A 23741-nucleotide genomic window follows, 5' to 3' on the forward strand; every position below is an offset into this window, starting at 1 on the left:
GACAGCGGAACTCGAGCGGCATGTGCTGCCATAAAAGGAGCCTGCAGTGTGCAGGAGGGGGTGCCGGGGACACGAGCGAGGTCTCCGAGGGGACATGCACAGAGGAGCAGTGTTCCAAACATCAGCGTTCTTCTCAAGCACCAGAGACGGGACCCAGGCAGCCGAGGCTGGTCCTTGCGCACCCTAGAAAGTCCTCCAGGTTGTCCCCCTCAGTACCAGGACCTCGACTGAAGATCTGGGCTGTTTCCTCGAGCACCTGGTAACCCCGAGAGTCGAGTGCGTAAAGCTGCTGGTGTGATGAGCACCGCCCTCCACACTTGCTCCCTCCGCATCTGCATCTCGGTGGGCTCTGGATGTGGCTCAGCACTGGGGCAGCAGCCTTTGTGCCCGGACACACCAATGAGCCACACCCAGAGCCCAGAACAGCAGTGGGTGGTGACATGGGAGGGGGGCCATACTCCTGCTGGCTGAGCCGGAGCCCTCAGGCTGGCACAGCTGGCAGGGAAGCACCCCAGGCGCACGCCTGCTAGGGACGAGGCCTTTGGAGGGAGAACCTGCCGGGGGTCCCCACTCCATCAGGCCTGGCCCCGAGCGCTCTTACTTTAGCAAAACAGCCGGTCCCGCCATTTCTGCCTTCCCCGCCATGGCTCTGTGTGTCTCTGGCGGTATGCTCTCTCTAGCTACCCTGTGATCATCGATGAGGGGACCGCACAACTCAGAATGCTGCTGTTCCTGCCAGCCAGGCACCCTAGCTCTGGTGCGGGCCCCCTTCCTGGGGCAGGGGCACGGGGACACCCCAGCTGGCATTCCTCTTTCCAGCACTGAGTGTCCTGGCTGAGGCTCTGGGAGGCAGCCTTCTCAGGCTCTCACTGCCCCCAGTTGGGGTTCTGTGTGGGGAAGGGTGACCTGGAATCTCTCCAAAAGCCATGAGCTCTCAATGCGGTATCCGGCATCCTGCCCAGCCACCCCACCAGAGGCACCACAACTTCATCAATCGTGCTGAAAATGTGCAGCCACTGCTCATTTCCCTGTCTAGTCCAACGACACAGAAATGACGAGAAAGAGACCATGAATGAAAAACCTTTGCTTTACATGCTTAGAAATGACACTCGTAGGGTGGTTTCTGCAAAGGGAGCTGGGCCGGTCTGCACATCTCAGCCACCAGAGCATGAGTCAGCGTCGTCAGGAACCCGTGTCTCTCACTGCTGACAGTGGCTATCGGCATCATCGGCCATCCCCAGGGGACTGAGACACAGACAACTGCAGAGGCCTCGTCTTCACGTGGCCACAGCAGACGGTGAGAAGCAGAGCTCGCCACTGACACCATGTCCACAAAAGGGCTGCTCTCAGGCCTGCGGGTTTGTGTCTCGGTCGTCACTGCTGTTTATTTCTTTTCTTGGTGCTTTTAAATCCTCGTGCTGCACCTTGCCCAAAACAGACGGTCGAAGGGATCCTGAAATGGAGAAAACCGTCGTACTAAAGTGGATCATGCCTGTGTGATAAGCAGCCAATTCGTCAGCAGCCTGCGCGTTCCCTTCTTGCTCCCTCTCTCTGTGGAACATTCCGGGCAGTAGCCCTTCCTCTGTGCAGACTCTGCTCCCTTCTGCAGCTGGCGGGCTGCCTCTGACCTGCGTCCTGTGGGAGACTGGCTGGGACGGCATCACTCAGAGAACGTGGTGTGGAGGCTGGCTCTAGCCAAGCTCCCAGCACTGACGTCCTGTCGCCATCTATGTGGTGACACCCTATCAGATCACGAGCATCTGTACTCACTCGCTGGCCAAAGTCCAGGCAGCTGAGGACATAAGTCCATCTTCCTGTCGGTTTGGATGCATTAGCAATTTTTTTCGTTTGACCAATATTTTTCCCCAAATTAGATTTGAAATCAAGTTTATCCCAATAAGAGCAGAGTTAAGACCAGAAAGACAGACTCGCAGGTTGTAACTGGAGCTGTTACAACTGAGATTCTCTCTATCCCAATTTAGGCGAAAGGGGGCCGTGCTTTGCATGCCTGAGCTGTGGGTGTCAGAAAGCAGTCTGCAGGTGCAACTGCCACAGACAACAGGGAAAGTCAGGCTGCTCACACCCTGGGCAGGGTCGTGTCTCCTGGGAGCACACCGGCCGCTCACATCCAGAATTCTCCCCGTAAAGCAAACGTGCAGACCTGGCTTCAGAGACACCAGCTACTGACCTGTGGCCGTGGGTCCGCCTCTCACCCCTGGGTTCTGCGGGGGGCGCCGTGTGTTCAGAGCAGACTTCCATGTCTTCCCCTTCCAAAGGCAAGCCGCCCTCCCCCAAGGCTCCTGCCGGCTCCTGCAGGGCAGCGGGTGGGCCTGGGCTACGGGAGGTAGAGGGTGAGCGGTGGCCACGCCTGTCCCCAGAAATGAACTTACCAGGAAGAAACTATTTTTTCTTGCAAAGGTATTTCAAAACTATTTTGGCATAGTGTAATTTTTAGGCTATCAGGACGAGAACAAAGGTTATAGCAACATCGTAAGTGAATGTTTATATGACAAATGCCACACTTTGTCAGTTTAAGTAGAACAATTACACTTTGCTTTTTAGAAATAGTATTTTTACGGTGCCATGTGGCAAATACCAACAAAAGGCGCCAAGTATCTTTTCATAACAATCAGTGAGAAATTTTCTAAAATTAACTACAATAGTGCGAGTCCCCTCCCTACTATGAGTGTCTCGACCCAGCATTACTCGGTGTTTCTTCTTAAAATGACCCCTCAGAAAGGAGTGCATTCCCTTGTACTCAAGACCTTATAACAATCTCTCACATTGCAGAGGGTTCTCGCAATTACTTTACTTTAAACAACAAAGTCCAGTTTGTGGAAAACAAGTTAGTCTGAAAAGACTTCAATTAATGTAATTTTAGATAGTTATGAAAGTTGACCTGAAAAAAATCAGTTTAAAACAGAGGCAAAGAAATGTAACACAAATTTAAGAATTATTCCTGGAGGCATTTCCACACAGTGCTGAACAGTAAAGAGTAACAAATAGCTTTGTTGTCACGTTAGTCAACATACCAACAGGACAAATGAAACACCAGAGGGCCTCACAATGGTGGGGGGCGGGGGAGAGGGGTGCTGGGACAAATTGCCACAGGCCCACATCAGCATGTGATGTGGGAGCAGAGCTGATGTGTGGGTGCAACTGAGGTACCACCTCATGCAGTGAGTGCAGACAAACAGCAATGCCTCTAACCGTCCCAGGGAAGACACTGTGATGCGCCCATCACGCCCAGTACAGAGCCCAGTGAACCAGGCTCTCCCCTTTCTGTCCTCCCTCGAGCAGGGGTGGCCATCCAAAACCTGCCTCTATTTGTTTAACCCATATTGATTAACAACTTGTCAGGGTTTTCGTTACCTGTAGCCAAACATGATATTAAAATGACCCTGATGCTGAACTAAGGCATCTCTTCCTTGAAGTCTATACACTCAGAAAGCTCTTCTGAACTCAGTGGTGGCCACACGTACCCCCTGCTTTTCTTTGGTTTATCAAAGCGGAAGTCTGCAGGGTAGAGGTGACGTCTCACCAGGTGATCCTTCCTGTCTTTGCTGGTCTTGAACTTCTCTGTGCAGCCTTCCACCAAGCACTGATACTAAAACAGAAATGGTGTCACCTCCATCCTGTCCCCCGGCACCCTCCCCCCACACCTGGAAGGGCACAGGGCTGGGGGCCACGGGAGGGGAAGGTGCCCCCGGCCTTGCCCCCGACACGGTGAGCTGGGAGCTCTGACCCAGCCAGGCAGACAGCTTCAGTCCAAGCCCCTGGGATGACCGCCTCACCCACCATGTCCTGCCTCTCGGCCAGGATCTGGAACAAGGAGTCATGCCACTCCAGGATGTGGATGTCCAGCAGGTGTCCCGAGGGGAAGGCCCGCTTGCAAAAGGAGCACACATTTCTGTGCAGAGCATGGTAGTGGTGCTCGTAGGCCTCCAGGACGTCGAACACCTGGCAGCAGCCCGCCACCTGACAGGTGAACTCGGGCACCCTGGCAAAGGAGACTGCTGCTGACAAAGAACGTTAGGCTTCCTGTCCACAACTTCCCTTTAAGTGGCCTTATAAAGGCTGGATGTTTCTCATGCAACCTCATATCTTACTTTTTTAAGAATTAAAATTTCACAGGCCAGCTAGGAGGTGGGGAGACCAACCAAGCGGGGCTTGGACGGTGGTCCAGGCGGAGGGCGCGGTGGCAAGTCACCAGGGAAGGGCAGGCTTGAGGGACGGGTGGCCCGGCCCAGAAAGGGGTGAGGTGGGGGGCGAAGTGGGGCGGCGCTGCCCAGAGCCGCTCACCTGGGCCTCTCAGGGGGCCCCGCCACCTGCGTGAGCACGTCCTGGAGGTAGAGGTGTCGCTGCACGTCCCCGTCCTGTAGAACAGACGTGTCAGGGACCCACAACTACAGGCCCCGCGCACCCAGACCCCGCCTCCCTCCACCTTAGCCCCGCCCCCACAGCCATAGGCCTCCGCCTGAAGCCTTAGCCCCGCCCAGTACCCGCCCCCACGGCTGTATGCCCCGCCCCTCGACCACTGCCCTCTGCTTCCTCGGCCTACGCACCTCGAAGAACTCGTGCTCCCGCGGGAAGCGCACCTGACGCGCCGCAAAGCGGAAGGGGGCGGCCCCGGCCGAGGGGTCCCGCTCCACGGGAAGCGGCTCAGTTGCCCCGGGTCCCGCCAAGAGGCGGGCGTGCAGCGCGGGCGGCAGCTGCATCTCTACGCGCCGGCGAAGCCACGGTCGGCCTGCCCCGGTCCGCGAGGCGGTCGGGGCGGAACCGGACATGACGCAGCCCCACTTCCGCTGCCGCCCGGGCTGCGCTGCGGCTTTCGGCGGGCTCGGCTGAGGCGGTTGTGGTGAGTCGGGGCTGGGGGTCCGCGGGCCTGGGGGGTGCGGCCTTTCCTCCGACCCCGACGCCCGGCCTGCGCGGGGCAGAACCCGCGCTCCGGGGCAGCGCTGGGCTGTGCGTTGTGCCGCCGCGGCTCAGGTCCCAAAGCGGGACCTCGGGGTTCTTCCCAAATCCTGACAGTGCGGCTTCCTCCTGGGGAAGGCTCGCGCGCTCCCTGCCGTCCGCGCTGCTGTCACCCTGAGCTGCGCGGCCTTTGTTTCCCGGACGGCGGCCTCTGGATCGTTCTTGTCTCCAGACCAGTCACCAGCTGGAGCCAGGTGGCCTTCGGAAAACTCGCGTTTTGGTTAACCCTTGGCTTAAAGCCGTTTGGTGGCCTCCCCTGGCCTTAGTCCAGCGGCCCTCGCCCTGCGTGTTCCGCCTGTCCACGGTGCACGGCGACGAAACCGGGAGGTCGCTGCCAGCCGGAGCCTGCAGCCTGGCGGGAGAGAGCGGTCGCCTGGCGAAACAGTTACCTAACTCCAGTGGTGACGTGGGCACAGAGGGAGCCCAGGGTGCCTGAGACTCGCTGTGGAGGGTGAGCCCCGAGCTCGGAGCCCCGCCCTGCACCCTGCCCCAGGGCGCCCTGCACTGAGCGGGGCTGGCTCCCATACATGCGATGGCAAGGACAAGGGGGCGCTGTTTCTTTAAGAAATTAAAATACAGTCAAAAATAAAAGAAGTAAAAACTTTTGATCGCTTCATTCTGGAAGTGGAGGATGTTTGTGGCTGCATCTCCACCCAGTTACTTTCGTGCTCAGGAGGAGGTCTGCACAGATCCACACACTGTGTTCATCTCTTTACTTTTCTGTCTCTGAAAAAGCCTTCGAGCTCTTGACATTTTTCACAAGTTTTAAAATGTTTTTCAAGCCAATTAGTGCAATTAGCTTTGAGCTCTCAATGAAGACTCTTTGTCACTTCCCTCTGTGTGCTCCACTCAGGCACAGGGAAATGTGACGTAGGTGTGATTGCCCCCCGCCCCCCACCCCCAGCTCACGCTCGGTGTGGGGAGAGGTGAGTTCTGCTCAGGCAGAGTCTGTATTGGTCCATTTGTGGTGACTGATAGGATCGAGGAAACGGTCTTCCAAGTTGTTTTGAGTGGGAATGCTGTTGGCATTTTGGGCAGCACACTTTGTTGGTGTTTGACTTCCCTGGCCTTCTGCCCACTGACTTCCAGGGCCCCACTTCCAGGCAGGCGTGACAACCAGAAGAAGTTCCTGGTGCTCGTTTCCTGAGGCCCCCGAGCGGGGCACGGCCTGCCGGTGAGAGCCACAGCTCTTGCAGGCAGCGGTCCCGAATCCACAGGGGACAGCAGGCCCTTGTGGTGTTACTTGTGATGTGGGTGTCTCTGCTTTTCTACGACAAATGTAAAGTTTCATGAAGATAGTTTTTAAATAAACATTCACTACGTGATCTGTCTTCAGAAGGGCTCTCTCCACCCACTCGTATCTGGGGGAGGGGTGTTTTCTTTTGGAGGTAAATGCAGTGTCTTTGCCACTTGTGTGACTGAGTGGTCCTCTGTTCAGTCGTTGCAGGACAACCTGCAGTCCTTGGGAAACCTCCTAGGATGTGGGAAAAACTGGTTGGTTGCCCTTGGATTCAAAGGGGCTGTCAGTGGGGAAGTCCTGTGTTGTCTTTGTGTTTTGCTGGCAGTTTACACAGCCTCGTTCAGGGCCCTCTTGTGACTGTGGCTTAGGATGCTGTCGTGAGTCAGATCATTTTCCTTCTGTAAGGGCAGCATTTCTCAGGTAACAACGGACCAGGTGGTTGGTCTTTTGTAGCAACAGCAGCAACTCCTGACCTGCTTTTCTAGTAACAGTAGCGCAGCAACGTTCTGTGTGCAGGCTTTGTAAGAATGGTGGTGTTTACTCTCCGCAGCAGCTCTGTGGTAGGACTTACTACTACTCACCCCTCTTCGGGGAGCGTAGGGAGGACCAGCCCCCTGGACCCTGCTGCACCTCACCCCGTAACTGCAGTTGCCGTCAGCACCTCCTGTGAAAACTAACGTGTGCTCGAGACGCACACGGGCTCGTGCCTACCGCTCTGCCTTCTGTGTGAAGACGCCCTGCGTCTGGCCAGTATGTGGCGGTTCTGTGCCATGCACTGTGATGCTTATGTTCAGAGAATTTGTTTTCCACTCACAGGATTGTGGGGTGTGTGCTGCGTCTTCTCCACGTGACGTGGCTCGTCTTCACTGGAGCTGTTAGCATAGCGGTTCATTGCCTTTTTTGGGTCCCAGAGCCTTTGAGAATCGGTTGAAAGACCCTCAGGAAATTCACAAATTATTTTGCTTATGGTTCCACGGGTTCTTTTGTTATTCGTGGATCCCACATTAATAACCGTGTGTAGATACGTTGAAACGTGTGTGTGAAGCATGTGCAGTTTGCTTATGTTTATTTTTTGACTGGCTAATTGCCCGTGTGTGTCTGGCTACTCCCCTTTTATCGGAGCTGTTGATGATAATGGCTAACTGGCCCAGTCACCAGTGGGAGAGCAGAAGCCTGTGCAGGCCACTGTCCCCTTGGGGACATCGGTGTGGAAGTCCCCATGCAGTCTGCTGCTGTCCGCTTGCTGGGATCTCAGTGGTGGCTTTGACTCCACAGGGTTATGTATGTAATGGTGAGACCTAGGGCGTCTGTCTGGTCAGCAGGGCAGACTGAGCTGAAGTGGAACCCCACCCAACTCAAATGCACAGGAAACGTATAGCGATTTTACCAAAAGCATCTGCATATAGAGCCAACCTTAGGCAAGAAAAGGAAATGTGCTAGGTACCAGTGTGCAGAGAGGACGCAAAACCAGAGGTGCAGGGACCTGCAGCGGAATAGCAGGCTCTGAGAACCAGGTGTGGGCCTGATGGGCTGGAGCTGGGGTCTTAATATCCATGCTCGGATGGGGACAGTGGCTTAGGCTGTGCAGAGCTCCCTGCATAGATCAGGACCCTGAAGGGCCAGGACCACTGTGTCTGCATAGCTGGGACTAGAAAGCTCTGTCTCCCAGCCAAGGGGAGCGCCTCCCCGCTGGCCCGTCGCCCAGGATGAGGTGGGCCCAGGCCTGCGAGTCCACACTCTCTGCCTCCGCAGGCTCCCCGAGCTGAGGCGTGGGCCTGGAAACTGGCCGGAGCGAGGGAAACCAAGGGTCCCAAAGGGAGCATGCCACTGAAGACTGTTCCCAGTAAGAAATGTCAGACCACACCAGTGTGCGCCACCTGGAGGGAACAAGCCCTCCCAGGAGACTGTCGGCCAGAGGCCCTGACCGCGGCATGGTGTCCAGGAGGCGGGGTCCTGCGGCCCGCGGGATGACCTGGTTTCTCAAAGACCTGACATGGGCCAACTTGGATTCCTTTAAACATTTTTTATTTATAGGGTTTAGTTTTTATAAACGGCTTTCCTCTGACCTTTAGGAGAACACAGTGTGATGCTGTCTCACAGCCACGAAGATGAGTGAGTTTCGCATTCACCACGATGTCAACGAGCTGCTCAGCCTCCTCCGTGTCCATGGAGGGGATGGGGCCGAGGTTTACATCGACCTGCTGCAGAAGAACAGGACCCCGTACGTCACCACCACCGTGTCAGCACACAGTGCCAAGGTGAGGGCCCCTGCCCGGTGGTGCGCTCCACCCACAGCTCCCCTGCCTGAGCGGTGGCCACGGCGGCGCCCGTGATGGTGTCGACCGGACAGCATTTGCCGGATGCTCCCAGAGGGCTGTGTGTTCCGCTCAACACAGTGGTTTTGGCTCCTCTTCGTCCCTGTCGTCCGTCAGCCTCATACCCCGAGTGGACGGGGCTCGGGAGCCCTGCTGTCTGGCCTACCTCATTGCCCAGACTCGGCACCTCATTTCTCTGACAGCTGTTCACATCGTGACACAGACGTCCCTTTGGATGAGAAAGGAAACTCCTGGATTAACCGCACTAATCCCTTTAAAGTGGATTTTTTCTTTATTTAAAACATATGTAATTCAAAATTACAAATATACAATAAAAGCTAGTTTTAGAACCTATTTTAAAACACATTGTGAAGTTTCATTTATTTGAACAGCCTCGCAATGGCACGAGCATGATTAGAAAAATTCACTGAGCGGAATAGAGTTTAGGACACAAAGTTGTATTTAATTTATTGTAATGGGGGGTATTATAAATCGGCAAGACAACACAGCCCTTGAACCTGTACATACTAATAAATGCCAGAGGGAGCAGGGTGAAATAAATGTGTAAATTACTAGGAAAAATAAAAGTGATTATCACGTGACCTACAGCTTAGGAAGTGCGGACTGAGAGAAAGCATGTGGTTTACGTGTATTGGGAGGAAAAACGTGTCTGATGAGTCTTCTCTGTCTCGTCTCAGAGATAGATGCTTGTTTACCCTCCCGGATTTCACTCTTGGTTTTTGTGTTTAATTTTCTGGGATATGTTTTTAAAGTTCTATGCTATTGTCACTAAATCACTTGTGTTTGTGCTTTTGAGGTTAAAATAGCAGAATTTTCTCGTACTCCAGAAGACTTCCTAAAGAAATACGATGAACTGAAATCTAAAAACACACGGAACCTTGACCCGCTAGTGTACCTGTTGTCGAAGCTGACGGAAGACAAAGAGGTGGGTTCTCGCGCTTGATGTCGGGGGCTTCCTTGCAGTTGTTCTGACAGGTGTGGCACAGGTGAGGGGCACCTCCAGGTTGGCTGTCACTGGTGCCACTTCCTGGCCCTGCCACGTCCACTCTTGGGGATGCGTTCCCTGCCTCGCACCAGCATGTAGGCTGGCACCTAGGGATGTATTTACGGTGCGTCAGCGTGAGACTAACTCATGGTGACAAATACGAGAAGTACTGACGGTATTCACGAGGGCGCTGCACTTTTTGTTGGCTCATGTTGTGCTTTTTGTCTGTCTTAAGCTGTGTACGTGGTACGTGTGACACTGAGGAAAGCAGGTGTGGGTCTGGAGGAGCCGGGGCCCCTGGGAGCGTCCAGGAACGTGTCAGGTCCTCCCGCTTCCCGAGCCCAGAGTCTGTTCAGGATGAAGGCGCGAGTAGGCACATGTTGGCTGCCAGCACCGGGGACAGACAAAAGGGACCAATCACGTGTAGAGAAAAGGCAGTGCCCTTGGGAACAGAGTTTGGGAATTGATGTTAGGACAGCCATAGGGTTTCCCACCTTGCAAGTGGGGGCCATGGCCTCTCGTGGCAGGAAGTGCTGGGGGACCAGACTGCCGCTCGAGGACTGACTCACCCTGGGGGTGGGGGAAAGGAGTGGGTGGCCGTGGCTGGCCCAGTGCACCAGCACACAGCCTAGGGTGACGCAGCGTTTTGTGTGTTCAGACTCTGCAGTATTTACAGCAGAATGCCAAAGAAAGAGCCGACCTCGCCGCCGCCGCTGCAGCCAGCAGCACCCCCAGCTTCAGCGCCCCGGCCACGGCCTCCAAGATCTCCATGCAGGAGCTTGAGGAGCTGAGGAAGCAGCTTGGCAGTGTGGCCACGGGCCCCACGGTGCAGCAGGTATCACGCCCCGCTGTCCACGGGCCCCACAGGGCAGTGGGTGCCAGTGGAAGGTGCGTGTCTCGTGGTTGTGTGTTAAAGATGAGTGTGAACGTGGAGACGCTGATCAGGATTAGCTGCATGTGGTAAGGACCCTAGACATGGGGTGGACAAACAGGGAGGTTCTGAGCCGCTCAGGGCAGTCTAGTGAGTTCAGCCAACGCAACCGTGACTCCCCATTTTCCTCCATTAGTTTTTGACCGTTTTGTCTTTTTACGACTATGCGTTAGAGATAATTTTCCCTAGGTCATTTTCTTTTTCCTGTTTGTACTGCTTTTTCTTGGTTTTGATTTCTCGTCCTGTCCTCTTCTCTGGATGCACGTCTGCCTTCTCACGGCACGGTCTCTGTGGCCTTCCAGCCCCCACACAGCTGTGTCCTCGTGAGGGTCTGAGCTTAGCTTGTGCTTTTCGAGCGCAGCAGCTCTGACAAGGACCACAGCCAGCGCTAGTTGGGCGTGTCCTGTGTCCCGCACCTCACGCAGTCCTCACACCGCTCCCCTCCCTCCCCATGTGATGGACGAAAGCACGTTTGCATCTGCCTCTCTCACCACTCCTGAGCTGGTGCTTCTGAAGGCCAGGCTGCCCTGATGGCCCCAGGCGGCCTCTGACGGCCAGTCCCTCGGGGACCCCTGCTCCATGCATGTGCCCAGGGCCGGCCTTTCTCGCTGCCGTTCTCTCCATCTGTCCCTTGTCCCCCTAGGGGCACCCCCTTCTCCAATGTCTGTCACTGGGGCCGTGTCTTCACCCAGCAGGTCATGCCTAGATTTCAAGCCACCAGGAAAAAGCAGTTGAGACTCCAGGTGTCCCCAAGGAGCGGCCTATTCTGGCCAGGTGCAGCCTGTTGCTGTTCCTGATGTACTGTGGACCCCACACACAGAGAACCTGTCGAGGGACAGTCCCCATCTCTGTTGTCCCGTCCTTTGCATATGCTGGGCATGGAGATGTTCGTTTCGACACGTCTTTATTGAACCTCACTGTGTGCTCAGGGACAGACCTTTCCAATGCCATTATTGTTAGTCTCACGTACTTATACTAAAAGTGTATCTTTCTTTCTTTATTTTTTAAATATTCTCACCAGTCTCTGGAACTTACAAGAAAGATGCTTCGAGACAAGCAGAACAAAAAAAACTCAGGCCAGCTCCTCCCCATCTTCCCGACATGGGTGTACGAGCGGCCCACGCTGGTCGGGGATTTCCTGACTGGCTCAGGCGTGAGCACGGACACAGCTGTGCCCATAGGTATGCAGAGCGTTTAGTTCTGACTGCCTGCGTGGTGACGCCAGGGACAGATGGCCCTGTGCTCAGAGCCCGTCCTGCGTCAGCAGGCAGATGTGTGAATGTGGGGGGGGTGCTACCAGCAGCGTTTTGCAAATGCAAAGTGTGTGGTGCAGAGTCAGCCCGCAATGCCAGGCCTCGATGTCGGGGTGCCCTGGGCTGAGCCAGGGGCCCCGCAAGGCGGGGCTGGGGGGCCGTTTCTCGGAGACACCTTTCTCTTGTGCTGCATCCCCACGGCTCCCCATGCACCGCCATCTGTCCCAGTGGGTGTTGGGAGGACAGCGAGTGTCAGTCTAGGACTGGTTGCTGCCTGGGCCAGGAAGCCTTTGGTGGCAGCCCTGCTCAGTGGCCCGTGACTGTCCTCAGGTCCATTGGGTGGTCATAAGGGAACCACTTCACACTGTGTTTATGATAGAAATTGTCTGCATTTTAAAGTTGTGAAAGGAAACCATTGTATCCCAGAGCCACCCAGCCTCACAAGTTGTAGCAAACGCTCCCAAACTACGACTCCCATTGGAAGTGTCTTTGGATCCTGACTGTATCCTGTCGGTGTCAGGCATCCCCTTGCGTGCAGTGGGCGTCTTGTGCTCTATGGCTCTGATGAGCTGGTCCAGGCCCCGCCTGGCCTGCCGGCGTCAGCACCTTTCCTCCTGGTAGCTTTAGAATCCGAGCCTTTGGTGCCCCGATGGGGTCGATCAAGGCCACATGAATGATTTAGTTTTATGTCCACACGTGTTTGCATAAGTTCCATGGAGCCAGTGAGTGAGTGGGAGTTTCAGCGGGTAGTAGATTACGTCAGGAGAAAGGCCGCGGGAATGCGCAGCTCCGGCCAGGCGAGTGCCCCCCCCAGCTGGTGTCTGCATCCCACAGGCTCGCTGCCCCTGACCTCCCAGGAGTCGGCCGTCGTGGAGGACCTGCTGTACGTGCTGGTGGGTGTGGACGGCAGGTACATCACCGCCCAGCCCCTCGCCGGGAGGCAGAGTCGAACCTTCTTCGTGGACCCCAGCCTGGACCTGTCCATCAGGGAGCTGGTGAACAGGGTCCTCCCAGTGGCTGCCAGCTATTCCACCGTGACCAGGTGGGCACTGCTCACAGGCACCACAGATGCACTTGGCCCCTGGAGCCTGTTGTGACCCAGCTTCAGTGGATGCTGTTAAAGGCCTGGGCTAGAGCATGAGTGGGCATTTGCTCTCCTTGGAGGACCGGCTCGCAGTGTCTCCCATTCTCAGGCCCAGCCCCTCCCTCCCTCCCTTGCAGGTTCATTGAAGAGAAGTCTTCCTTCGAGTATGGACAGGTGAACCACGCGCTGGCGGCCGCCATGCGGACCCTGGTGAAGGAGCACCTGGTGCTGGTGACGCAGCTGGAGCAGCTGCAGAGGCAGGGCCTGCTGTCGCTGCAGAAGCTCTGGTTCTACATCCAGCCAGCCACACGCACCATGGACGTCCTGGCCTCCCTCGGTACGTGCCCGGCCACGAAGTCCGTGTGGCCCAGCCCTGGGCTGTGAGCGTGAGACTCGGTGGGTCTTGTAGGTGGGAGGGACCTCCCAGGCCAGGGTGCCAGTTGTTCGTGTCTTACTTTTGTCACCAGGGTGGTGAGGCCAAGGCCTGTGCTGCTTCACATTTTACTGATTTGGGGAGGAAATGTCGAGGCTCTGGTGGCAGACCTGAGCAAGGTCCTTGGCGTGACAGTTGGAGGTGGGACACGGCTCTGCCAGGGCTCCCCTTGTCGGCACTGAGCGGCTCCTCCTTACAGCCAGCTCGGTGGACAAAGGAGAGTGTGTCGGGGGGTCCACCCTGAGCCTTCTCCATGACCGGAGTGTCAACTACACGGGGGACAGCCAGGCGCAGGAGCTGTGCCTATACCTCACCAAGGCCGCCAGTGTGCCCTACTTTGAGATCCTGGAGAAGTGGATCTACAGAGGGACAATCAACGACCCGTACAGGTAGGGCTGGGGGCCCACCGGGGCAGGCGTGGGATATGGGAGCAGGGCCGGCGGCTCCATCAGCTTTTTCCATTTTGTGGGGGTAAGATGTCCTGAGTGGGGCTCTCAGCCCCTGAGCGTGGGCTCTCGTGTCGTGTGTGAGCACCCAAAGTGCCCTGTCACATTCAGGTTCATCTGTCGGTGTTTCAGAATGAATCTGGGGGCCAACAGAGTGCTTCCCAGTGACCGGGCACCAGGGTGCAGTGTGGTGGGTGTGGGGGGCACATTTAGTCACGGGGCTTGGAGGTGAGAGTGGAGACACGACGTGAAGATGGGCACACGTTCCCACATGCGTTGTTCCGTTGCCCGCTCCCATAAGGGGATGAAAATAGAGACCCAGTTTCCCTCCAGCTCTGTGGCCCGAGTTCTCTCTGAGACTCGGGTACACCCCTGCCCTGAGGGAGGGGGCAGGGACGTGGCAGCAGCTCAGCCGGCAGAAGGTGCTGGCTGCTGGCGGCCTGAGCAGCACCCATGCTTCTCAGTGAGTTCATGGTCGAGGAGCATGAGCTGCGCAAGGAGAAGATCCAGGAGGACTACAACGACAAGTACTGGGACCAGCGTTACACCGTAGTCCAGCGGCACATCCCGTCCTTCCTGCAGAAGATGGCGGGCAAGGTCCTCAGCACAGGTGACGCGCGGCCGACCCCGCCCGCCAGCTGTGCGTGCACGTCGTCCTCCTCTTCCTGGCGCCGGGCAGGTGCCAGTGTTGTGCCGTCTGCTTCCTGGATGCTCTGCTTTCCTGGCCCTTGTCTCACAGGGGCCTTTCCTTCCTCTTTAATGTTTAATTTCTAGAACTCTTGCTACTTAAAGGAAAACTGTTCTCTGCTCCCAGTACGTGTGGCGCCAGATGTGTGGGTTTTCCACACCAGCACCCCGCTGTCCGGCTGTCTGTGACACCAGCTGGTGGCCCACAGCCCCCCTCAGCCCTGACACCGGCTGCCCGAGGTAGCACAGGCCCCACGGGGAGGGAAGGGGCTCGGCTCCCCCAGACGGCCACCACCGCACACTCCACTCACGAGTCCTGGCCAGCCAGCTATAAATCGGGGGTTCCCACACCCCGCTCAGGTTCGATCATGTGCTGTAACGGCTCACAGAACTCAGGAAACTCACCTACTAGATGATTGGTTTATTGCAAAGGACACAGGTGAGCGGCCAGATGACGAGGCCTGCGGGACGAGGTCTGGGAGGGTCCCAAATGTAGGGGCTTCTGTCCCGGTGGAGCGGGGGGCGCCCCCTCCCGCTGTGGGGTGTCCACCAAGCCAGAAGCCCCAAACCCTTCCTGTGGGGCGCGTGTGGAGGCCCCATCAGGTAGGTGTGGCTGAAGGAGTCCTTGGCCGCTGGTGATGAGTCCACCCCCAGCGCCTCCCCTCCCCTGGCCTTGTCGGGGGTCAGCTGGAAGTTCCACCCCTCTGGTCTCCTGGCTGGTTCCTCTGACCTCCAGCCCCCCCCCCCATGCAAGAGTCACCTCATTAGCATAAACTCAGGTGTGCTTGGCAGGGACTTAGGAAAAACAAAATTACCAGGGTGTTAGGGGCTGGGTGCCAGGAACGGGACGAAGATCAAATTCATGTTTCTCGTTACGTCACAGGATCACACACACCACGAGGGCAAAACTATCAAGGACACAGGCCCCACTGGGCTGACACTGTGATTGCAGCCACTGTGGGAAGTTATTCGAAGACAGGCTGCCAGCCAGGGTGTGGCAGTTTGGCTCTGAGAGACCAGCTTTGTGGGACAGGGTCTCAGGATGGCTTAGAATCTGGTGCTCACAAGGCCTCTTGAAATTGTTTGTGCGCCCTTGACTAGGAAAGTCCTGTGCAGAGTTGCACTGCTTCCGTCGTCTGTAGGTGGTGGTTGTGTTCCTGTGTGTGGGGAGAGCGGTTTCCAGAACTGGCTGCAGTCTTCTGCCTGCAGTCCTCCAGCCGTGTTGGGGCCACGACGTCTGAGCCTCAGGCCTGTGATTTGCTCTGTTTGTAACACATTTTAATCTGCCCTCCATCCCTCTTCAGGAAAATACCTAAATGTGGTCAGAGAGTGTGGTCACGATGTCACCTGCCCCGTGGCCAAAGAGGTCATCTACACGTTGAAGGAGCGGGCGTACGTGGAGCAGATCGAGAAGGCCTTCAGCTATGCCAGCAAGGTGCTGCTGGACTTCCTGATGGAGGGGCAGGAGCTCCTGGCCCACCTGAGGTGAGGTGCGGTGCGCACACGCGAGACCCACGCTCCCTGTGGCCCCGGCTCCTGCCTCACCGCCCCGCCCCCGCCCCACCCCGCCGCTGCACTGGCTCCTCTTGGCAGCGCGTCGCGCCTCAGCATGGCACGGAGGACCTGTGCCCCTGCCAAACAGAGCTGCTCGTCTGGGCTCAGGTTCAGCTGGCCACTGGTCGCCTCTTTGAAAGGCAGCTCTTGGCACCGGGCCCCATCCACAGCGCCGCTGGCCGAGCCTTTGCGAGCCCGGCGCTTTTGTCCTCCAGCGTCCGGCAGCCTCGCCCATGCGTGCCCTTCTCCCGCAGGTCCATCAAGCGCTACTTCCTGATGGACCAGGGAGACTTCTTCGTGCACTTCATGGACCTCACGGAGGAGGAGCTGAAGAAGCCGGTGGACGACATCGCGCCGCCCCGCCTGGAGGCACTGCTGGAGCTGGCCCTGCGCATGAGCACTGCCAACACCGACCCCTTCAAGGACGACCTCAAGGTGGGCGGCCGGGCGGCGCCCTGCACGCTGGCGGGCGGGCGGGCGGCGTGCGCTGGGCATGCCGGGGGTCTCGGCGAGATACCGCGGTGCTTTCCTTCGTGGGGCGTTAGGTATTGAGCAGCCTGGGGCCGTGCTGTGTGACCGTTTTCACGAGCTGCTGGAGGCCGTGTGCTGCCTTCTGAGGGCTTCCCTGTCGCTGTTCCTCGGGAATGCTGGCCTGCCCTTCTCTGGGGTGTCTGGCTTCCGTTCTGGCTATTACTGGCCTTGTCAGGATTGGTGTTAATTCTTTAAAGGTTTGGTGCAATCCATAGTGAAGTCTGGTCACGGGATTTTCTTTCTTGGGAGGTTTTCGATGATTTCTTCAGTGTCCGTACTAGTGACAGGTCTGCTGATTTCCTGTGTCGTCTGAGTCAGTTTGGTGGTTTGTGTGCATGGAGGCATGCGTTGGAACCGGTCGTCCTAATCCTTGTCACTCTGTAAGGCCGGCAGGAATGCCCCTGCTTTCACTCCTAAGTTTAGTATTTGAGTTTTCGCTCTCCTTTTTGTAGTCAATGTAGCTAAAATTTGTCAATTTTGTTGATCTTTCAAAGAACCGACTTTTGGTTTCACTGATTTTCTCTGTTTTTTGTTCTCTATTTATCTCTGCTCTTACGTTTACTGTTTCCTTCTTTCTGCTACCTTGGGTTTAGTTTCTTCTGTTTCCGGTTCCTTAAGTTGTAGAGTTAGGGTGTAGATTTGGCAGTCTCATCGTTTTAACGCAGGCGCTTACAGCTGTAATTGCCCTCTGCACACTGCGTTCACTGTGTCCCATCGTTTGTTGTGTTTCCGTCTCCACTTGTCTCAAGGTGTTCCCTAATCTCCTTTGTGATTTCTTCTTTGACCCGTTTGTTTTAAGTTGAATTTTCACGTGTGTGAGTTTCTGATTTTCCTTCTATGCTGATTTCTGCCCTCACCCCACTGTGGTCAGAGAACAAACACTCTGTGTGATCTCGGTTTTGTGAACTTGACCAAGGCTCATTGTTTGGTGGCCTCACGTGTGGTCCAGCCTGGAGGGTCCTGGTGCTGTTTGGGGACATGCTCTGTGGATGTCTCATGGGTCTCATCTTCTGTCCGCTTGTTCACCATTATTGAAAGGAGAGTGTGAAGTCTCCCACTATTACTATAGGACTGTCTCCTTTTACGTCTGTCAGTTTTTGCTTCCTATGTGTTGGGGTCTGTTGTTAGGTGCGAGAGTACTTTGGTAGGATAAATTCCTGGAAGTGCAATTTCTAGAAAATATCTGGTCCTTGTGCAACTAGACTGCCCTCAGGAGCATCTGTCTGAGGGCCTGGGCCACACAAGGAGAGGCTGTCGTCTCACATTTGCCACCTGATGGCAGGAAACAGCTGCTACATCCAATCTGTGGGCGTTCTCATCTCTTTATTAACTGCGGTGTCCTTTATTCTTTGTCCTTCATGGAGGTCGTTGTCCTTTACATTCCATCACATTCCTTTTACCAGTTTATAGGAACTCTGTCACACTGTCCCCGGCATGTAGTTGGCACTTAATAAATATTTGAATAAATGTGTGTTGTGAACTGTATTACTTGCCTGTAACGATTATTGTATCTTTCACCAAGTGTGCTTTCCCTCTTGGCCTGGGCCTGGTGCTCATTGTGGTAAAAGGCTTAAATCATAAGGAATTCAGGTTTATCTGACTTGCCCTCAAGGTTTCTCATTTATGCCATCAGGATATTTTTAAAATAATTCCTCTGTGATTTTCTTTTTCTGTTTTCATGGGAAGTGGTTTAATTTTAGAATTAGGATTTATCAGATGGTTGGGTTTTCCCAAGCCAGCCCCCGAGATTTAGCATCTGCATTTAGAGGAACTTACCTCAGCCCTGTGTTTGTTTCTCTAGCTCATGACACAGGGTGTGGTGGGGGTCAGGGCTTGATGCCTTTTTTCTTTAATGATACATTTTAAATTTAAAAAAATGAGAAACGTTCAGTGACAGTTGACATACAGCATTGTGTTAGTTCCAGGAGTACGATGCAGTGTATCCATTCATCCACCTCACCAGGTGGCCATACTTGGTGCTTTTTGTTTCTCTTTCCCCCAGATCGAGCTCATGCCTCATGACCTGATCACGCAGCTCCTGCGGGTCCTGGCCATTGAGACCAAGCAGGAGAAGGCGATGGTCCACGCCGACCCCACCGAGCTGGCCCTTAGTGGCCTGGAAGCCTTCTCCTTTGACTACGTCGTCAAGTGGCCCCTGTCGCTGATTATCAACAGGTGAGTGCGGGTCCCTCTGGCACCACCTCAGTCAGTCGTTAACTCAGGTTTGTCGGGGAGGGAGGTGACTCCTCTGGCAGCTGCCTTCTCCGCATCTCCTCGTGCCCGGCGGGCTCCCCGACTGCCTGGAGTGCCATGGCTACCGGGCTGGGCCACTGCCCGTGCCCTGAGCCTCCCTGACAATGGCTGGTGTTGTGCTTCCCCTGCAGGAAAGCCCTGACCCGCTACCAGATGCTCTTCCGGCACCTCTTCTACTGTAAGCACGTGGAGCGGCGGCTGTGCGGCGTGTGGCTCAGCAACAAGGCCGCCAAGCAGCACTCCCCGCACAGTGCCCAGGGGTACGTCTGCGCTCGTCCCTTAGTGCGGCTCGGGCACACACATGGCCGTGCAGGGCCGTCACCGGCCACAGGGGACGCTGGCTCAGGCCCGCAGGCGGCCAGGTCTGAGCGAGAGCCCTTGGAGGACCTCAGGTGGCTCCTGGGCTTGTGTGCATGGAGCTGCGGCCGTGGCCGACCCCCGTGTGCGCCGCAGCACTCTGCATGGTGGGCCTGTGTCTGAGCCGCTGGGGCCGCTCGGGCTCCCGGGGCAGCTCTGCCGCCTTCGCCCCGCCCAGGTTCGCCGGCGCCTTCACGCTGCGGCAGCGGATGCTGAACTTTGTGCAGAACATCCAGTGCTACATGATGTTCGAGGTGCTGGAGCCCACCTGGCACGTGCTCGAGAAGAACCTGAAATCCGTGAGTTTTAACCGGATGTGCCATCCAGGACGTGTTTCGGAGGGGACGTGGGGGCCAGGTGACAGGGCGTGACTGCCAGGACGAATCCTCTTGCAGAGGTGGCTTACAGCCTCCTTAGGAGGAAGCCACACCTTCTGCAGAGGCTTGATGAGGGGGTGTGGGTGTCAGCGTGGGTGAGCGTGGGTGGGAGTGTGAGCGTGTGATGGAGGGTATGGGGGCTGCTCCTACCCACCGCCCGAGCACCCGGCTGTGGGAACAGCGCAGTGCCTGGCCTTCTGATGGAGCTCCAAGCCCCTCAGAGCTGGGGGGTGGCTGGCGCCCCCTCCTCCCCAGCACATTTTGGGTCTCTGGGGCCTTTCAGCCAGAAATCCCAACCGGACCAAGTTTCGGAAGCAGGAAGTACCCAGTAGCAGTGTTTGTTTCCTTCCTGCTTCCTGTTTGTCAGACTCAAAACCTTGGACTTTGGGGGCCTGCTCAGTATTACTGTCACTGGCACTGTGCAGTTTCCCCCCAAAGGCCACAGGGCATGGAAGCAGGAAACGCCAGACTGTGTGAGGCGGGTAGGGCTGCCTCCGCTGGCAGCATGAGGAAGGTGGTGCCCTGTCCCCAGGCCTCCAACATTGACGACGTGCTGGGGCACCACACCAGCTTCCTGGACACCTGCCTAAAGGACTGCATGCTGACCAACCCTGAGCTGCTCAAGGTCTTCTCCAAGCTCATGTCCGTATGCGTCATGTTCACCAACTGCATGCAGGTGCGTGTCCACCAAGCCCGCCAGCCGCGGGCTGGTCAGGGACCACCGGCTGCACGGTCTGTCCCGGCCATTCTCTGAACACCTTGCATCCTTTTTGTCAACTTGAGTTACTTGATTCAATTTTTATTGGTCACCTGTCACAAGCAGTTGCCCAAAAGCTATGGTACAGGAAATCAGTGTCAGGCAGCAGGAAGGGTGACGTGGGGGCTCGCCAGGGCTCAGGGCACTGTGCGCTTGTGGCCTGGTGGCTGGTGACGGGAGGAGTATGTGAACCCGATTCCTTAGACATTTCGGAGCCATACTGCATTGCAGATGGGAACACCAGGAAAAGAATCTTGAGAAAAGTCAGTCCGTAAGCCCTGGATGGCAGACTGGAAATGGTGTCGGCCCATCCATAGCCCTCTGCCCGGGAGTCGCACACGTGCTATGGGAAGCGTTTAGCTGGGGGCGACTTGGTTTTAATGAAAACGTTTCTTCCTGCCCCAAGAGGTTTACACAAAGCATGAAATTGGACAGTGAGCTGAGCCGTCTGGCGCTGGAGCATGGCACAATGCTGGGGCCGCCCACCGAGGTCGAGCGGGCTGAGGAACGTGTCCGGAAGGAGCGGGCCAGGAAGGTGCGTGGCCCGGCGGCTGGGGCACAGACCCTCTGTTTTCCTGGGAGAGCTGACAGTGCCAGGATTCCAACACTTAAAACCAAACCTGCTAACCTGCATTTCCACCTTCCCTTTGATTAAAAAACAACCATCTTAAAATTAGGTTCCAACAACAAGCCACAGAAATCTCCTTCCCATCTCACCCGAACCTCAGCCCGACTGTGCTCCAGGGCGAGGCCACTCTTACATGCAGAACAGGTGTTGTGTTCAGGGGTGCGCGAGGGGACATGCGCCATGGGCCCTGGTTACAGTCCATCCTTAACTGGACAGTCACGCTCGGTGGGTGCCGGCGTGTGAGGGGTCAAGGAAGGGCGGGCACCAGCTGAAAAGCGCAAGCGCGTCTGTTCTGTGATCTCGGGGGTTTTTATGCTCTAACTTTATACCTTGTGTCACTTGAAGACTTCCTAAAACCCATTCACCTATTTAAAAAAGAAAAAGGAAGGGAAAGTCAAGTTAGGCTGCTAGAGGGGAGGGCCGGGCCCAGCGTCCTGGCCGGGCTCATGGTGCCCGACTGTGCCTTCCAGCACCTGGCCGAGCACGTGGACACACCTCAGCTGGCCTCCAGCTTCGAGGCCACCATCAGTAAGTTCGATAAGAACTTCTCAGCCCATCTGCTTGACCTTCTGGCCCGCCTGAGCATCTACAGCACCAGTGACTGTGAGCACGGCATGGCCAGCGTCATCTCCAGGTGGGTGTGGCAGCTGTCCCGTCACGTGTCCCTGTCCCCTCGTGCCTGTGAGGCCCAGGCTGTCCCCCGCCGGCTCCCTTCCCTGCTGCCTTCTCTCAGCTTCAGCCCCGTGAGGCTGGGTCTGCTGAGGTGCCAGGGCACCTGCTGAAGCCTCCTTATGCCAGTCACTCATCTCTTCCTGAAGAGACAGCGCACGTGTGTCCCCTGGTGTGTGTTCACTGGCGTGTACCTTCACCAGTGCATGGTAGGCCTCCCTGCAGCGGCCCCCACCGTTGGTCCCTGTCCGTGGGCCAGGCCTGGGTCAGCCCTCACTCACGCTGTGCTCCGAGCCAGGACCCTGGTAGAGCACCCTCCGGCTCCCCCGCTCTGGGCGTGCATAGCAGCAGCGTCACCCCCATTTTCAAATGAGCAGTCAGGAGCCAGCTGGGGGAGGATGGGGCCCAGGGTGCTGCCGCGCCTCCTGCTGCTGCCTGGGCGAGGGCGGCGGGCCAGGAAGGCCTGGGAGCAGTGCCGTGGAGGCAGCGCTTACTAAACCTGCAGGGTGTGGACTCTTGGGTCTGGCAGCACCACCTGTCACCACACTCGTGGGTATGACAGTGCACTCCTGGGGTGCCTGCCCCCTGACTAGTGGCCAGTGTGTGGGTCCCATGGGCAAGTGGGAGTTGACAGAGTCCAGGGGCTTGTGGGGAGCTACTGCACAGAAGCGGGGAGGACAGACCTGCATGGTGGCCACCAGGCAGTTGGGCCAGTGGGTGGGGTGGTGGTTCTGGGGCTGGCAGGTTCCCGTAGTGTCCTGGACACCTGGCTCCTCCGAGGGGAAGCAGTGGGTCTGCCAGGCCCAGCTTTTCACAAGGAAGGGCTGTCCTCACCCCCTGGGAAGGTGCCACCACAGGCGTCTGGATGTCCTGGGCACTGGGGTTCAGAGGTACCCCCAGCCTGTGCCACCCTTGGGCCCCTGCTGCTGAGCATGGCTGGGTGACCGGAGAGCCCAGCATCTGGGGCTGGGAGAGGGGAGACCAGTGCTCTGGGCATGGTTCCCCTTAACCATCTAGTTAAAGGTCTCAGTTGTCTTGTTTTCAGTTTCGTGGGTGTTTTTATTCCAATGGCAGTATTGCTTGAACCAGTGAAGGCTGTAGGACCAGAGGCTTGTTTGTGCTGTGCGCACTTATGTGTGCACATGTGTGTGCATGTGCTGGTGGCTCAAGTGCCCATTGCACCAAGTGCAGAGCTCCCGACGGGTTGGGAGTGGGGTCCCAGCATGACCTCCCCCAGAGACAGCACCCCTGCAGGAGGAACCACAGCCCCGCCCCCACCCTGCAGGCTGGACTTCAACGGCTTCTACGCAGAGCGCCTGGAACGCCTGTCTGCAGAGAGGAGCCAGAAGGCGGCCCCCCAACTACCGGCCCCGCGCGGAATCCCTGCACCAGCACCCAGGGTCGCTGTCACGGCCCAGTGAGGCCCTCGGGCCTGGTACCTGCCACAAAGGAGGAAAGGAAGTGCTGGGTGCTGCAGACAGCTGAGTTCCAGGTTCTCAGACGTCCCTGAAATGCGTGTGCTGTGTGAGCGTTCGTCAAGTCTGAACAGTGCTTGCTCGGCTCCCCTTTGTCGGCTGGTTTCTCCTTGTAGTGGCCATCTGGACCACACCACATCTCCACAGGGAGCTGACCTGTGAGCTCTCTTAAATGGAGCAGGAGTGCTTTTTTGGCTTTTGTTTTTTGGCTTCAAATAAAGACAAAGTGAAAACAGCATTCGCACAACAGGAAGGTAACTGCCAAGATGCCGAGGGGGCATCAGACCCCGCCTGTTCTGCACGTCCACACCTAGTCCTGGCTGCGGGCTGGGCGTTGCTCCTGGCACTAGGGGGCAGCAGTTCCCCATCCTGCACAGGCGGAGGGTAGAGGTCCTGAGACACGCCCAGGAAGGGCCTCAGGCTGGCTGAGGCTGCTGGCCCAGATAGGATAGGGCGCCCTGCTCCACAGGTGTGGCTTCCCCCTCAGGCAGCAAGTGGCACGCCAGCCCTAGGTGGGACGCTGTCACGAGCACCTCCATGCCAGTTTGCTGGTGTTCCCAGCCAAGCTGCCCCTTCCTGCTGGATTTCATGTGTGTCATTTTCAAAATGTAGTTCCCATCACCTGCTCCAAGTGGCCTTGGCAGATGAGAACCAGAAGAAGCCGGGTGCACAAATAGGGTCCCCTGGGGCCTGGGTGTCAGCCTGGCTGCTGCCTTGCGGCACTGGGCAAATCACAGACGGAGTGCTCCCCCTTCTGATCTGCAGTGTGTG

General features: G+C 56.8%; 2 protein-coding genes across 2 annotated transcripts; one reads left to right on the forward strand and one right to left on the reverse strand.

Annotated features, from left to right (window-relative positions):
• Positions 1-1337: 1337 nt before the first annotated feature.
• Positions 1338-4812, reverse strand: ZNF511 (zinc finger protein 511). The gene is made up of 6 exons (XM_033130180.1): positions 4566-4812; positions 4303-4376; positions 3799-4000; positions 3483-3607; positions 2189-2335; positions 1338-1453 (listed from the first exon to the last, which is right to left on the reverse strand). Exons 1-6 carry the CDS (start codon positions 4785-4787, stop codon positions 1375-1377), a joined length of 849 nt encoding a protein of 282 aa, XP_032986071.1. The 5' UTR covers positions 4788-4812; the 3' UTR covers positions 1338-1374.
• On the forward strand, positions 4721-23206 carry TUBGCP2 (tubulin gamma complex associated protein 2). The gene is made up of 18 exons (XM_033130182.1): positions 4721-4858; positions 8287-8472; positions 9347-9475; positions 10194-10370; positions 11488-11647; positions 12554-12761; positions 12941-13140; positions 13436-13625; positions 14147-14292; positions 15674-15854; positions 16178-16358; positions 18457-18629; positions 18839-18967; positions 19243-19363; positions 19974-20117; positions 20605-20733; positions 21297-21460; positions 22781-23206. The coding sequence occupies exons 2-18, from the start codon at positions 8323-8325 to the stop codon at positions 22914-22916; spliced, it is 2718 nt and encodes a 905-aa protein (XP_032986073.1). The 5' UTR covers positions 4721-4858; positions 8287-8322; the 3' UTR covers positions 22917-23206.
• Positions 23207-23741: the final 535 nt, after the last annotated feature.

This window comes from Rhinolophus ferrumequinum, chromosome 16 (genome assembly GCF_004115265.2).
Source record: "Rhinolophus ferrumequinum isolate MPI-CBG mRhiFer1 chromosome 16, mRhiFer1_v1.p, whole genome shotgun sequence".
In the NCBI taxonomy this organism is placed as follows: Eukaryota; Metazoa; Chordata; class Mammalia; order Chiroptera; family Rhinolophidae; genus Rhinolophus; species Rhinolophus ferrumequinum.

What these genes read in the sequence shown, in the direction of transcription:
- ZNF511 (XM_033130180.1), bottom strand. Translation starts at nt 4,787, where the DNA reads ATGTCCGGTTCCGCCCCGACCGCCTCGCGGACCGGGGCAGGCCGACCG. An exon ending in GGGCCCCCTGAGAGGCCCAG is followed by an intron (nt 4,001 to 4,302) that starts GTGAGCGGCTCT and finishes CTCCTTTGCCAG; the next exon opens with GGTGCCCGAGTTCACCTGTC. An exon ending in TGGCCGAGAGGCAGGACATG is followed by an intron (nt 3,608 to 3,798) that starts GTGGGTGAGGCG and finishes TTTCTGTTTTAG; the next exon opens with TATCAGTGCTTGGTGGAAGG.
- TUBGCP2 (XM_033130182.1), top strand. Translation starts at nt 8,323, where the DNA reads ATGAGTGAGTTTCGCATTCACCACGATGTCAACGAGCTGCTCAGCCTC. An exon ending in GGGCAAGGTCCTCAGCACAG is followed by an intron (nt 14,293 to 15,673) that starts GTGACGCGCGGC and finishes ATCCCTCTTCAG; the next exon opens with GAAAATACCTAAATGTGGTC. An exon ending in ATGGCCAGCGTCATCTCCAG is followed by an intron (nt 21,461 to 22,780) that starts GTGGGTGTGGCA and finishes CCCACCCTGCAG; the next exon opens with GCTGGACTTCAACGGCTTCT.